This window comes from Cebus imitator, unplaced genomic scaffold (genome assembly GCF_001604975.1).
Source record: "Cebus imitator isolate Cc_AM_T3 unplaced genomic scaffold, Cebus_imitator-1.0 Scaffold131, whole genome shotgun sequence".
Lineage (NCBI taxonomy): Eukaryota > Metazoa > Chordata > Mammalia > Primates > Cebidae > Cebus > Cebus imitator.
In genome coordinates this window covers 1,704,466-1,720,168 of record NW_016107446.1, presented here as the reverse complement: position 1 = coordinate 1,720,168, position 15,703 = coordinate 1,704,466, and the positions used below count along the sequence as shown (strand labels likewise).

Genomic DNA, 15,703 nt, shown 5'->3' with positions numbered 1-15,703 from the left:
GTCTTCTGTGCCTGGGGGTTCAGAAAGGTAGCACCTAGTAACTCTGGAATATCAGCATTTAAATTCCTGCTCACAAAGGTCTCAGGAGCTTGATGGCATGGGCAGTGTTGCCCTGAAAACTATGAATAATGCACCTGTTAGAAGGCCCCATGTGGTCAGCTGGTTCCTCCTGCCCAAGGTAGCATCTCTGACGTGAACCTTGTTGGGAGGGTGTCCCTGTCACTCACTTGGCATGATGCGCCTTGTATGGAGTCACCTGGCATGTGCCTCCGACCCTGGAGTCCCCAACAAACAGTTGCAGAATGGCTGCAAGAGTCATTTCTGTGGCCAAGTTCACAGTGTACTTCACACAGGCGTGCCATGGGTTCTGCATGTGGGAACCACGCTTGCTGCTTTCCGTCACACTGGGATGCTTGAGAATTGCCCTGTGGAAGACAAGTGCTGCACTTTCTGGGAAGGAGACTGTGGAACTTGGGGCCTCTAGCGCATGTGCTGAGGGCTTGCATCTGCCCAGGTGAGAAATGGCACTGAGGAAGGCCCACCTCTGGTGGCACATTGCAGGGGGCATGTAAGCAGGTGTGATGTTGCCACCCTTCCCCATGGCCCCTGCCCGTTCCCACTGTGTGGTCATTATGTCAGGGGGTGACTGTGCCCTTGACCCTAGGGGTGCTAGGGCCCTGTCCAGTTCTGGTGGCTGAGAGGCAGACAGGTGGAGGTTGTAGTTTTCTGATGAGGAAGGAACGACGTGGCCTGCAAGGGTCACTATGGTCTTGACTGAGTTCCAGGAGGCCTCTGAAGAAGGCGCAGTGTGTTCTTTCCACCTCCCATCCTGTCGTTCATGTTGTGAATATTGTGCTCACTTGTAGGAAGAACCACGGGTCCACGGCCACAAGCCCCTCTGGGACCTAAGATTGGTACTGGAATACTTACTACCACCTTTGTCTGAATGGGTGCTGAGGAGGGAGGAAAATGGTGCCTTTCCTCTCTCCCCATAGGAGCAGACACCTCACAGCTGAGACAGGTTTGGGTTCCTGTTACCGCAGGATATTTTGTCAGGTATTGAAAAATAAGAAAACACTGATTTAGCAAGAAGAAAGAAAAATTGCTAAAAATAAAATAAAACAAATGCTACTATGTAAAGATTGTACGGGATATAAAATGCTGAGATGAAGACGTTGAGATGATTCTTTAACTCAGGATTTTGTGACAGCTGGCAGCAAGGGTGGGCGCAAGCACCTCCTACCGTGTTGGGTCTGCCCTCTGTCCGTGACCCGATCTGGGGCAAATCACTGGACCCCTTTGGGGCCCCCAACTCCAAAGTGATTGTTATTTTCTGGGACCGTGACTGTGTTCTGAGCACAGTGGCCCTGCAGGGTGTTGTGTTGTGCCTTTCTGAATGTGCTGCTGTCTGGAGGTGATATTGTTTGAGGATGCTCTGTGTGCCTGCTGTGGGTGTTGCGAAAGAGCAGGAACTGGGGGCTGGAGTGCTTGCTGTGTGCTCAGCCTCTGTTAGGGGTCAGTCCGTTTAATCTCAGTTAATTCCCTGTAGCCCACTCTGAGGTGGGAGTGTTCAGCCCATCTCATAGATGGGAGGATGGGCTCCAAAATGGGTTTCCAGCTCTGCAGACCATAAGTGGGCCTGGAACCCTCAGCTGGCTGCCTGTGGGGCCTGCTCCTCCCCACACCCCCTGGCTGCCCCTGCAGGCTGAAGCAGGTAAGGAAGCATGAGTGAGCAAGAGGAGACCACGTAGCTCCAAGTCCAAGGGCGCCAAGGCTCCTTTGCAGCTTGCATAGTCGTGGGACAGTGCCCGGAACCAGTGGTTCACACACCTTGCGCCAGTGTCACCCTTGCTCCTCCCAGCTGGGAGATTCAGCAGCAGGAGCTGCACTATGATGTTGTCAGTTTATAGCTCTACATGTGCAACCTTTTGAGATTGTTTTGCTATCTGGAAACAAACGAAAAAATCAAGGAGGATGAACCAGGTGGAATAGTACGTCTGGCATATTTAAAATTCATTATTTTAACAACTTTAATTAATTTCTTATACATAATAACATATCCCCTCTTAAGTATGAATTGTCATTTTATTCGCAAGATCCTATATAGTATGTGGATCTTACTCTGAATAATATGTAAAGATTGAAAATATAAACAAGATAGAGGTATGAATAATTTTTTATAGAAAAATTTTCGTTTTCCCAAGGATTCTCTTCTGAGTTTCTTTTAATGAATGAAATGTCCTAATGTATTCAAAATGGAGTTTTATTTTCCAGAAAAATCTACCACACATCCCTTAGAAAAAGAGAAGCTCCCTGGAATTTTTTTTCGTGGGATGGAATGCAAGGGAGGTTGGGGATCAAAGGACAGAGCCTCTCCCAAATAGTTTGAACTTGCTAGGGAGGAATTAAATTGCTGCTTCCGCGTGCATTTGGACGCGATGGCTTGATAAATGTGGGGCCTCCCCCGTAGGCTGTGGTCAGCGCTTACTGGGCCTTTGAGTTCGTCGCCCCCTCATGAGTCTGACTCTGAGGTCTGCGGCCCACCCGCTGGGTTGGATCTGCAAAACAGGCCATCATTCATAAAACCAGCAAATGGCATAGTGGAAAAAAGGAAACTCAGAAGTCACCTAGTCTAATGGCCCTGAAGGTATGGTTTTGTTTTAGTTCCTGGCATCAGAGTATTTTTGAAAAAGTCAGAGAGTTGGTATGTATATTCTACCTGAGTTGAAAAAATAAAAATTGAATAAGCAGCCAAACCAGGTGCAGTGTTCCATGGGTAGGACTCACACCCCAGGGGGCCTGTCCTGTCCTCTGGACCTGCCCAATAGCAGCTTGGCTTCCTGGCCCTGTGACTCGCTCAGAGTACCCAGTGGCCACATTCCATGTGTCCCACCTGGACAGTGGCAGAGTGATACCCGCCTCTCCTGGTCTGCTGCAGAACAAACCTTCAGAAGGTCAGCTGAGTGTTGATGCGAAGCAGGACTGCTGAGGAAGATGGCCAGGCAGATGCAGATACATCCCTTCCGGACCCCTTTCCTCGGTCAGCCCCTAGAGTGAACTTGAACCTTTTGGCACCTTTAAGAATCTTGCTTCAGCACAGTGAGTTCTGCTTTCTGCAGTGGCCTTAGTCTTATCCCCAGGTAGGGAGCAGAACCCATTGAGATTTATGCATGAGAGGCCCTAGGGGAGTTAAAAGGTTCGGCCCTCACAGCCTGACCCTGTTGCCTTAGGGATGTGCACATACTTCTGAGGGAAGCATCAGAGCCTGGGCTGCTGTACCTGGGTGCACTTCAGAACCTGCTCCCACTATGCAGGGCTTCGTTCCTCCACTTTCTATCAATAGTGCCTTCCGTCAGTGAAGATAGTGATTATGTCACAGTGTTCAGTGGCTTGCTGTAGCACAGTAAGTTATTTCTTAACATCATCAGTCTGTTCTTGGAAACTGCGACTTGAAGCAGACGGACATAGAACAAAATCAGCAGTACCATAGGCTAATTGCTATAAACAAGAGTTAAGTTCCTAGGCATATTTCTGGTCACAAAAACATCACCAAAATTCTAAATAAAGACTAAAACACTTCTAGTATTAAGCATTTGAAACAAACGTGAGCTGTACACTTAAGGAAGATTAATAAGAACAAGATAGTTATTTATGGGACCTCAGGTGGCCAGAGCCTATCCCAGCAGTTCCGGGTTCCAGACATGAGCCTACCGTGGACAGGGTGCCACCCTCTCACAGGGCACACTCACACACACCGACACTCACTCACACTGGGACCGCAGCCCATTTGTCTGGTCTGACATGCACAGCTTTGGGATGTGAGAGAAAACCAGAATACCCGGAGAAAACCCATGCAGACGAGAGAGAAGAACATGCCACCTGCGTGCAGACAGTAGCCCCAGCCAGGAAGTGATTTTTATCTCATCAGTGTTATAATGAAATGATATTATCTGGGGGACCTGTTGTACTCTCCACTGAATGAACTCATTTTAAAGAAATTTTGAGGGAGAACCCACGTGTCGTGAGTAGGACAAAGTCAGACATAATCAGGTTTATGAATGTTTGTGTCTTTCTACAAGGCCAGGCTTTTACTGATGCTGTTTCAGTCATAAAATCCACTTGCTCCATGGAGTTTCCAAGGAGGGATTTCTTAGTATTTTCCATTCACTCGATAGTCAGAGCTGTGGGCACATAGGCTCAAGCCACTCCACAGGTCAGTCAGCACTGCAAACCATACCTAGTAGTATACTTAATATGTAAATGTTTAGATTAAACATTCCACATCAAACAGTAACATTTAACATCGAGAGGAAAAGGAGTTGATGAACCAGTCCAAGGACAGTGATATGGACAAGGAGAGGGTCCTGGACTGATCTGGACACACAGCAACATTTTGCATGGAAGAGCCCTTGATTTGGGCAGTGTTTGGTGGCAGATGCTGGGTGCTGACCATGAGTGACAGCAGGACAGGGTCTGTCAAGATGGCCATCTTGAGCTGTAGAAGTCTTCCTCATTATGACCCTTGAGCCCTCTGGTGAGGACTAGCAGTAAGGGTTCTGCCCTTAATCTAGTTGGGCATTGTCTCTCTTGATTATGCAAACTTCTGGACCGTATTGGCTGATGCCTTTTGAAATGTGAAATGGAGTCATTTTCTAAGATAAAATCACTGATGTCAGAGGTGCTCTGTACACCGTGTAATCCCTGCTGGTAATGTTTCTGTCCCTGGGAGATATTTGGGAAGGGAGGAATCCCTGTCCCTTCATTATTCCTCTTGGATCACATCTTGCCTGTCAGGCCTGCTGTGAGCTGGCTCCAGGTCTCAGGACCTGCACACCCAAGCCCTCACCCGTCTCTTAGCTGCTACGAATGGGGCAAGGAGGCATTTGATGCCAGCTCACACTGTTCCAGCCTAGTTGGTATTTCCAAAGGCCTTTGGGAGCCTTAGCCTGTGCCTTGCAATCTTAGTGTCCTGGTGATAGTGTGTGTGAACTATTCCCAACGTGGTCACCGTTACTTCAAGGTAAGTTAGTGTCATCAGAAAACTGAGGAGAGTGGTCAAGGACAATTACTGGGTTGAGAACCATTCCTTGGAGGTAGATAATAATGATGACAGTTTTCAAAACAGTTTCAGTGTTTTCTTTTAATCCCAGTGTTGTAGGTAGAGTAGATATTATTGTCCTCATCTCAAAGATTAGGATCTTAAGCCTTAGAAACTGAAGTGACTTTCTTGGCATAGTGAGGCCATCCAGGTATTCCGGCCTCCACCCTGTGCAAGGTCTTCAGCATCCATCCTCTCTAAGTTTTTGTTGGTTCTATGCTGGTGCAGCTCAGCTTGTAGGAGTTGTCTTGACTTTCCTGATGCTTGGAGCTGTCCATGACTCATGGGTCACCACAAGGGACAGAACCACAGAGCATAAAGTGAAACCCAGCCATGCCTAGGATGAGTCAACAGTTAGTGTTCTGACTGACAGCCTTGTCTATGCTCCAGGGCACCAGCTCAGTGTCAGCAGGGCCTGACCACTCACAGGCAGAACATTGCGTGGGAGTCAGGAGTTCATTAATGTGTTTGCTTCTTGGTCCTTCAGAAGTGGGCTCTCCCTTAAATGAGACAGTGTTGCCTGGTATGCACTTCCTGGGTTTTTAGCCTGGCTCTTCCCTTCTTAGGGAGGTGACTTTGGGTCAGACCCTGGACCTCTGAGGAATAACTATAACTTCCTGTAAGCCATGCCATGTGGGTGGTGACTGAGCTGCCACCATAAATAGTGGTGTCCGTACCCACTGACTGTCCTCCCTCCTGTCCATGTTGTCTCACCGTGAGGACCAGTGGGATAAGGATCCAGCAGCCAGTGGACTATACATATTGACTAGAGGTCGCCTTTGTGTGAAGACCAAGTGTCTCCTAATGCTATCTAGAAAGGCATAGATGGGCATACAAACTCCAGAAAACACCATCATCCCAGAGGAGAGCAGGTCTTAACTGGACTGAGTCCCGAGTTTCTATGTCATGTAAGTTTAGGCTTCACGAGTAGCTCATCTTACTGGTGTAGACTGGCCTTGAGAGCTCGCATCCTTGAAAGTGTTGTTGCATTCACAGCTGTTGCACCTGTGTAGAAGGGCTGCCCTCTGTTGCTGAACCATTACAGACTCAAATAGAAAAGCTATAGCAAGCAAGCTTGTTGATGGGCTGGCCAGTTAATGTCTGCTGGTCCTAATGAGGCCATGTCCTGGAATGTTGTTTTGTGGAAAGGGAAGGTCAAGATAAAAGCATTTGATTTGCTGCAAACTTTGCCTAACCCATTCAGCTTTTTCCCTACCAGGCTCATTGGGTTGATTATTGTAAATTTGTTGAGGTTTTTCCCGACTCTTCCTAGAATAAAGCCACATCCATTCACTTTGATTCCTTCCTCCTCTTACCAATTAAATGCAAGTGGGTACTTCTGAGTTATTTCCTGTTGAGAACAGCATCTCTGTTCCCCCACCCTTTTTAATACACTCATTAGTTCAGTAGAGAAAAGGGTTGATTTATTCTTGGACTTAGCGCATATCTTTGTCGTGAGTGTCTGAATGGCTCATGTGAGAACATTATAGTGTATTGCTGGGAAGAATTAGCACAAATAAAGCACTCTGGCTTCTAAAAGATAACTGTGTGCTTCTATGCCCCCCACCTCTTGTCATATCACAGCACACATAAAAACCCGCCCGGGTTTGTGGAACACTGGGGAAAATTGACGGGGCTGCTGTGGGCAGAGGTGGCAGCTGTGTCACTCCAGCTACTGAGAGGGCTGATGGGGCCTCTGGAGCTCGCAGCTCATGCCCTTTGACTCACTATGCTCATGGAGAAATTCTGTGCTAAGTAAGCCTTGTTAGCTAAGGGTCCATTGGATTCCTATTCCCAGCCCTTGCCAGCCTAAGTTGTTGGTAGAAATTGAAAAAAGAACTGTTTCAACTGATAGTGGTAACTGGCACTCAATACAGCCACTGGGCCTGTGCTTCGGTCTTAGAACACTGAGGCGATCAGGTAAGTAGCGCTCCTTTCCCAGTCTCGCTGCAACTGAGCCAGTGGCTGGCCTGGGCAATGAATGGTGGGGCAGGAACAGCAGACACGTGGGCGCAGTGAGAAGTGCGAGCCCCAGGTCCTCACTGCCCTCAGATGCCCAGAAAGTGCACATTTGTTCTGTAATGGATCAAACATTAGATACATGTACACTGTAAATGCCCACTAATTCAGAGTTTCTGATAAAAACATTTAACTTTTCCATCCATGGCAAAGCAGTGTGTGAAATTAATAATTAAACAAGATCATTTAGAGAAGGCTTTTGTGATTCAAATATGCACTTCCCTGATTGCATATTTGAAAACAGGCTTTTCTGGATTACAAAAGTAATACATGTTTATTGTAGTAAAAATAGAAGCATTAAAAAATACATAGAAGAAAATGATCATAGAGATGAAAATGAACAGGAGGAATGACTGCTTTAAACAGCGTCAGTCTGTTTCTCTTTCCAGGCCATTAGCTAATAACCATTAACTGGGCACTAAGTTGTATTTAGTTTTTCACTAAAACAGATGTTTTTCAGTAAAACAGATTGGGAGTGTAGGTGCGGGGTCACTCAGTAAGAACATGTCTATGTCTCCTTTTCCCAAAATAGAGATCTTCCTTGTATTTCTCTCTAGCTATCAAATATTCATTGACATTTAAATCTCTGTTAAGTGATAAATTTGCACAATATATTATGTGAAAAAGATTAGAAAAGCATATTCATAACATAATCACATTTGGAAAATACATATTCAACTGGGAAAAAATTTATATAAGCATACTTTTTTTCTCCTTGCACTGTTAATCTAGCTGGTTTTCTGCCAAAATATTAATGCTGGTGGCCTTTCAGTGGCAAGACCTGGGACAGCTTTGACTCTCTTTGGTATAGCTCTGTGTAGTCTCCTGATGGGTTTATAATGAGCACATTATGGAATCAGAACAAAAAGCCATTTCTATTTTGGAATGGAAAGCAGAACATTTCCTGACACACTTTGCATGCAGGGCACTGGAAATGCAAAGTGGACGCGTGGACCATGCCGGGGAGCACGCCTGACCTCCTCTTCTCTCTGTTCCAGGAAGGCGTGGAAGTGCGAGTGGCCAGAATCTTCAACACCTTTGGGCCACGCATGCACATGAATGATGGGCGGGTGGTCAGCAACTTCATCCTACAGGCGCTCCAGGGGGAGCCGCTCACGGTAGGTGCTGGCCTTGGCGCAGGGAACACCTTGCAAACCAAATTGGAGTCTGCCCACAAGGGATGAGGGATGAGTGCATCTCGGCTTGGGGAGTGACACTTCTGAAGCTGCCATGTAGTGTTTGTGTACATACTTGCTGCCCTCCACTAAGGGGAAGACAGGCCACGGGGACAGAACCCAGACGAGTAGCTGCTGCACCTGACTCGAGTCACCTTGCCCCCCCATGGCCACTGAGGCCCCTGCCCATGCCTCCTGGTCTGCCTGCTTGTGCCAGCTGGCCTGTGAAGACCTTCCCTGACATTTTTGGCCTGCTGGCTGTAGCCAGGGATATGCCTGTATTCATTGTCCTTGGGGGTGCCAAGAAGCCTGGACAGGTATGGTGGGGAGGTGAGCCACATCTGCTCAAGCTGGGCCGTCACCTTGACAATGCTGGCAGGCCCTCAGTGATGTCCTCCACTGGCCACCCTCAACCCAGGGAAACTTATTGGAGCCAACAGAGGTCCCAGTGACCTTTGGTCAGTGGTCCAAGTGTGTGGCAGGGATGTCTGTGCTGATGCTAACTGCGTGACACCCTCAGATATCATCTCGGGTCAGGGCGGGCTGCTCGTTCCTTACCTGTCCCCACAGCCCTCTGGCCTCCCTGGGGAGGAGCGCCCCAAGCCTGCCTGGTGAGAGGCTCTACCCGCATCTTTGGTTTTGCTAATCCTCCCTCCCACCCGCTCCTCTCTTACCACTCCTCTTCATGGTCATCTGCCCAGGCTGCTTTGCTCTTCTGATCCATAGCCTCCTAGAGCCCTTTCCAGCATGGTGTTTGGCGGGACTTAAGAGTCGATAAGCATCCTGTTGCTCTGAAAATCCTGCAAGATTATAGGCTGGGCGCTGTGGCTCACTCCTGTAATCCTAGCACTTTGGGAGGCCGAGGTGAGTGGATCACCTGAGGTCAGGAGTTCAAGAAAATCCTGCAAGATGGTTTATTATCAATTGAGTATATACCAGGGGGAAAAGTTACAGCTATGTGTATATCTTTGTAGTACGTATACACCTACCCATTGATCAGTTGATAACGTTAGCTCACTCTTCTCCTATGATCTGCAGGTGACATTATTCCCCTCATTTTTCAGGTGAGGATGCTGGAGCACAGAGGTTATATGAGTTGCCCAGGCTTAGTTGGCCACACAGTGTAGCCTGATTTTGAACCCAGAGCCCCTGCTCTTCGTAAGCATTCTTCATGGTGTGTGTGTCTGCTTGTCTGTATTAGCTGCTCCACTACCAGTGTAGAACCAAAAGCTCAGCCTGTTACACAGTAAGATGACTCGCCGGGGGCAGCTGCACTGTATAGCTGAGTTTTGCCAAACGCATTCCAGGGGAGAGGTGAGTTCAAACCCCAGCTCTAGGCTCTCAACAGCCCATGCCAGCTCTCCCGCCTCCCCCTGTCACTAAGTGGTGTCTTGTTGATGCCTTTGGATGGAGGCTCTGTGGCCACACATGGTTGTTCTCCTTCCTTCATGCACAGATCTACCAGCACATCCTAATGGTCTTGCCTTACCTAGGTAGGTCCATTCTCTAGTCCCTGGTCTACACTGCCACCGCCCCACCACTATTTGTTACCGTAGCCTTGGAGCCACTCTCATTCCTCCTGTCCTTTGTACTCTCACCCCCACAGCTGGAGGGAGCCTTATAAAGAGAGGTCAGAAACTCGAGTGGCTCTGCAGCCCCAGCAGAGCACGGGACACGGCCTTCTTGCCTCTGTGCTCTCCCTCAGGCCAGGCTTCCTCGCTCCCTTGCTCCTGCCTGCTCCAGGAGCGTCTTGCTTTTCTTCCAGGCATTCTCCTCATTCATTCTTCCTCTACATAAGAGAAACTTCTTGACGCTTCTCTGCATCATGGTACCAGGCTGGTTACCATAACCATGTTAATTGTCTTCACTGCCCTTGCAACCAACTGAAATACGAATTTTCCAGCCCCCAATCCCTGTTAGTACAGTGTATGCTCTTCAAAACAAGGAACTTTGTTTCATTCATGGTTGTGTCCCTGGCTTCCAGAAAGAAGACCCCCAGGCACATGGGTGGCAGGAGAGAGATGCTGGGTGGACTAATGATTGGGTTTGTAGTGGCCACTTTCCTTTACAGTAAGTGAAAGTAGTGAAACTGTCATCCCATGTTCCCCTCTTGCTGCTACTTGGGGTTCGGAGGAGCTCGTGCCATGCCCTGCGAACAAGCTCAGTCCACCTGCTCAGTTGAGAATTCCACATCTGGGGACAGCCTAGTGCCTTTTTAGCCAGTGTGTTCAGAAAGTCCCTCACGCTGTGAGATGAGAGCTGCTTTGTTTGCAGAATAAACTGTGAAAGCCTCCAAGAAGGAGCTTGATTTAGTGCCTCCTTGGCAGCAGCCAGGGCCCCCGCTGTCCCCTAGCTGCCCTCCCCAAGAATGCATGCATTGTTGGCAGAGGTGATAACTCATGTGTTGCCTTCACACTGAGCAAGCTTTTGTGCCAGAGATGGAAGGGAGAAGATCTCTGCAGTTAATCCAGAACGTGGCGGACTTCATTCTCTGTAGGCGCCTTCTGGTGGCAGGAGGCAGAAGTCCCAAGGGAAGCCTTTCAGAATGTGTTTTGTTACCTTTGTCACACAGAATTCTATTTCCCAGCAAGAATTTGATAAAGTCGCTAACTTCATTCTTTTCTGTCCAATTGAGATACCATCCTTTGCTCGTCAGATGACTCTGTGGAGCGGTCTGGAGAGAGACTCGCAGGCCTGCTTCCGCCAGCCTGCCTTTAGAAACACTTGGCTTACTGAGGAAGGGAAATAAGGAGGCGTGTCCATCTTGTTCCTTTTCTGCTACATTTCCAAGAAGTCACTTCCGAAATGAAGACCTCTTCCAGTGTGGTCAGGAACAGCTCAGTGTCTTGTCCTCCCTTTCCAGGCTGGGTGGGTGTGATTGCTTACCTTGCAGCTGTGTTTTTGAGCAGATTGCTGATGCGTGTCTTAGCATCTCACTCGCTGCTGTACCAGATTTCCTGTGATGAAGACTCACGGAGGATGTCGCTAGGTTAAGTGCATCATACATCAAAGTTGTATTTTAAGTGGAATCATGTAGGAGTTCAGCAAATTTTGCGTCTCAGTTTAGAAAATAGACGAGTATGGTTCAGGTAGAGCTAGTGTGGTAAGTTTATTTTTGAAGAGGCTTCGGCTCTCAGTTCAGTTACAGCATGTACGTTCACAGGAGGGGTTCATTCTGCTTTCCACCCCGTATGATTTATCGCAGGTTACAGAGGGGAAAACAACTTCACCAGGAGGAATTTGCCCAGGACAGTTCAGACGTGGCAGAATTGGGGCTTCAATCCAGTTCTATGTCATTTTTAAAGCGTTACTATTCTTCCAAAGGGAAATTTTGGAAAAACTATACTTCTAAGACCAATTCAAAACTAGTATGATGTTTAGCCCTTTTACTGATACTGTGGTGTGTTAAGTGATCCTTGCATTGGGCCTTCGTTTGTGGCAGGAAGCCTCAGGATCTGTTAAACAGTTATTCAATGGTATTGGTTAAAGTATGGTGGGGAAGACTTTATTCAGGACCATCATGACAGGAATACGGATCACTGCAATGGGATTTCACAGGGGGAGAGAGACTGGGATCAACTCCAAATACATACAGCACAGGCAAGCAGAATTTATAGCCAAGGAGCAGGGAGGACGTGAGTGAATGGAAATTCATTAAGGGAAGCATCAGGGATAAGGAGGAGTCTAGCTAAATCAACCTAACAGGATTCTTGCTGAAGACAGGCCAGGGTGATGTGGGGGGTAAGGAATGTCAGTGAACAGATATCCAGGGTACGGGTTTCTTGCTAAACTGACTTAACAGCGTTCTTGTTAAAAGAACAAGAACATTTTACAAGGAAGCGCACAAATGGGCCTAGGAGAAGGTACAGGAGCCTGAGTGAAGTACAGCCAAGCAAAGAATCTTTGTTACATCTTACATCTTTGTTACATAGAGCACAGTGGCTGGGGACATTGCCAAGTGATCATCAGAGAGCTCCTTGCTGCCCCTGACCCCCGGCTTGGCCTCTCCCCTGTTGGTGACTCCTTGATCATCATGCTTCTTTGACCTGCACACAGCCCTTCGTTCCCTGGCCCCCAGTAGCAGTCTTCTCTCTTGCATGAATCTCCCTGCATCTCTCCTATTCTGTGAAATGAAGCTGGAGGGACCGAATCTCACACTGTCTTCTGTAAGGAGAACAATGAGGAGGCTGAGGGAGCTCTGCTGATGCCAGCTGTCCACACCAGATCCCTCTGATACTCATGCCCTGGATTTTGCTGCACGCCCAATTTGTTACAAGTCCCTGCAGGCCTTATCTTAGAGTGGGGGAGATGGAGGGCCTCAGACCACACTGTAAGGGCTGTACACAGGGTGCATGCTAGAGCCCAAGGAAGACAGATGTTTTTGGATGGGGTATAATTACGTAGCATCTTCTCTCTTGCACACACACTCCTTTCTTTTACTTTACATTTTTACATTAGCATACACAGTGAATATTACACATATGAATTATAAGTCCCCATATTGCACAGTACTAGGAGGCTAGTTTAAACCAAAGTATAGATGATGGATGTGATGTGCCGTAGAAACTGAAATCCAGCAGGACTGTTAAAGATACCAGGAAGGAAGGGTTCCAGGCTCCACTCACATTGCAGCTTAGCCTGATGCACCCAATGGAGCATACACACCTTCAAGATTGTATCAGCAAGGCCTGTGGGGGTGTGCAGTGGGCGTCCCATGACATCCACACCTTTCCACTGCAGCCCAGGCAGAAGTACCTCCTCCTGTCCTGGGGACTATTTCCTTGAGGCCTGGTTGCTTTGTGGACATCAGGTGGGACCTCAGGGTGGGTGCTGCTGAGGGTCTTGTGTCACCAGACCTGAAGGGAGCAGAGCTTACCTGGTGACCATGGTGCCTCCAGATGAACCTTGTGTCGGTGTTGGCTGCGTGGGGAGCTGCCCCTGGCGAGTCATGCAGGGAAACGCATCCACAGTCGTAACTCTCTCCGTCCAGTGTGCTTTGAATGAGGCAACAGTGGAAAGTACCCAGCAGACTGCAGGTTATTTCAGGAGTCTTTTTGGACTTCCCAGGCTGCAGCCCTAAGGTTCCCTTTGGGCTTAAGTGACATTCAAGCTGCTGAGTGTCTCCATCATAAGTCCCTTGTAGTTTGGCAGAGCGGGTGTTTGGCGTTGTTCTTCACATCCTGACACTGGCAGCCTGGATTAACCCGTCTAGGTCTGGGGACTCACCCAGCATGCAGTGCCCTGGATTGTGTTCCCTCCAGGGCTTGGGGTCAGCATGTTTGGGTGGAATCAAAAGCTACTTCTGCACGTTTCCATGGCTCCCCTCTGAGAGACTGCAGCTCTGATGGGCAAGCCTGGGCTCTAGATTACTGAAGACTGGCTTCAGCCAGCTTGTTGAAGGCCATTGCCACTCTGCACAGAGGTGGGATTTCTGTGAACGTGGCTGGAATGCACCAGCAGACCGATGAGCCCATCACAGTGACCCTGACTGAGTGCAGTGGGAAGGTGCAAAACAAGTAGCAGAGGTGCGTCTGTGTGCTCAGCTTTGAGGGCAGAGCCCCAGATGCAGGCAGAGGCAACGGCAGGACAGCAGCACAGCCCCAAACCCACCTGTGGAGGAGCGCCTGTGATGTGGGACTTGCCTAAATCCAGTACTCACTACGGCGAGATTGGAGAATGGTCTGGTGCCAGTCTGAGAGCCACAGTTTGGGGGTGCAAAAACTACATACAGTTCTGAAATTATGAACACAATGGGGGGGGGAAAAGAATCCTGAACTTGGGGTCAAGACAAATTTCACTCTGCTGGGTGTAGGTCACTCCAGCGGTTTGACCTTCCATCACCTCATCTCCAAAATAAGGTTGTTGAAAGCAAACAAAAACAAAAAACAGAGATATACCTATAGCACTAGAGTGGAGGGGAGTTTCCCGCTGACGGAGCTGGCCATGAGTGGACTTCCTTTCGTACCAAATCAGGCCCAATGCTTCCTGTCTTCCTCCCATGTATCAGAAGTATCAGCCAGGCCAGAGAATCTGGTTCAGGCAAAACTGTCAAGGGACTGCCCTGTGCTTCCAAGAGGCCCACTGCCATCTTTCCTTAATGTTACTTTACTGAGATTTGTTACAGCTGTAGTTTCTATATTGACAGAAATTTCTATTCCTCAGTATCCCCAGCCTTTTCTCAGTGGAAAGCCTTCCCTCCAAGAACAGAACCCACGTAGTTGGAACTAATATACCTGTGAAATTGGCATATGTAAATGCTTATTAAGAAAACAGAGATAGCATTTGAACCTGCTTTAAAAAAAGGCATTCAGGGGGTTTAAAGCATGTGCTTTTTTTTCCCTACCTACTCCTTCTCCTTTTCCTTCTCAGAACTGGTGGGAAGAGCTTCAGGGAATCCATGCTGAGTGTCTGGGGCCTTTGGGACTGTTCACAGAGCTGCTGGCAGGGGCTCCTTTTTGCTGTCAGGTGGGAGGAGGCCCCAGGGTTATTATAATCAGGCTTGTTCCCAAAAGCAGTCCCTTCCTCCCAGCTGCCTGAGTTCCACCACAGGAAGGCATCCAAGCAAACAAAGCCTCCAAGGGCATCTCCTCAAGCGCCTCTGTTGCCATCTCCTCCTCAGTGAGTGGCATGATCCGTGGCGCTCTGCAGATCCTCATCCTACACTAGTATTGCACCATGCATTGTGCTGGGCTCCAGCAGGGCCACAGAGGGCTGGACACCAGTCCTTCTGGGGAGTTCACAGTTGGGAAGAGTTGGCAAAGGGCTTTCTCTAGGGACTGAGCCAGACGAAGCTTCCTCAGGAGACAGCATCAGAGCTTGTCCCTAAAGGATGAGTAGCCCTCTGCCAGGTGGAAAGTAGACAAGAGGGTCTTGGCCAGCAGAGCAAAGAACACAAGCCAAGCTATGGAAGTGTGGAGCAGATGCGCAGTGGACAGAAAGGGGAGTGTGACCCTCCCTCCTGCCACTTCTGCATCACTTTAAGAGTCTCCTGCGTGATTCTCAACCTTGGCCTTACATTAGACTCTCCTGGGGAGCTAGCTGTAACAATACCAGCCTCATCCCAAAGAGCCTGTGGACCAGCCTGGGCTGCATTCCTAGCTCTGCTGTTGGGCAGTCAGAGTGGGGAACCCAAGTTAAATACATGCATTACTGTTTATGTGTAGATCAGTCACCCAGCTGGACTCTGAGGTCACAGTCCCCAGAGCCTCACATGATGCCTGACACATCATATGACTCTAGCAGAAATGAATTCCTTCAGGCACTGTCTTTTGAGGGAAAACTTTACACATGTATTCCAGGTGCATGCTTTAGGTATTGCTGCCACTGACTCACTGTCGGGGCATGGTCTCGAAATAGAGTGTGGGATGTGGCACTAGATGCTTTATGTCAGCGTCACTGCCCGCTGGAATCA

The 15,703-nt window shown here is 48.6% G+C and overlaps 1 protein-coding gene across 4 annotated transcripts in view; it reads left to right on the top strand.

The window, feature by feature from the left end:
- Positions 1-15,703, top strand: part of UXS1 (UDP-glucuronate decarboxylase 1) — a 91,866-nt gene that overhangs the window by 64,643 nt on the left and 11,520 nt on the right. For all 4 annotated transcript variants that reach the window (XM_017541106.2, XM_017541107.2, XM_017541110.2 and 1 more), the window contains exon 10: positions 8,116-8,235. In XM_017541106.2, coding sequence (XP_017396595.1) covers positions 8,116-8,235 — 120 coding nt within the window. The remainder of the gene's footprint in view (positions 1-8,115; positions 8,236-15,703) is intronic.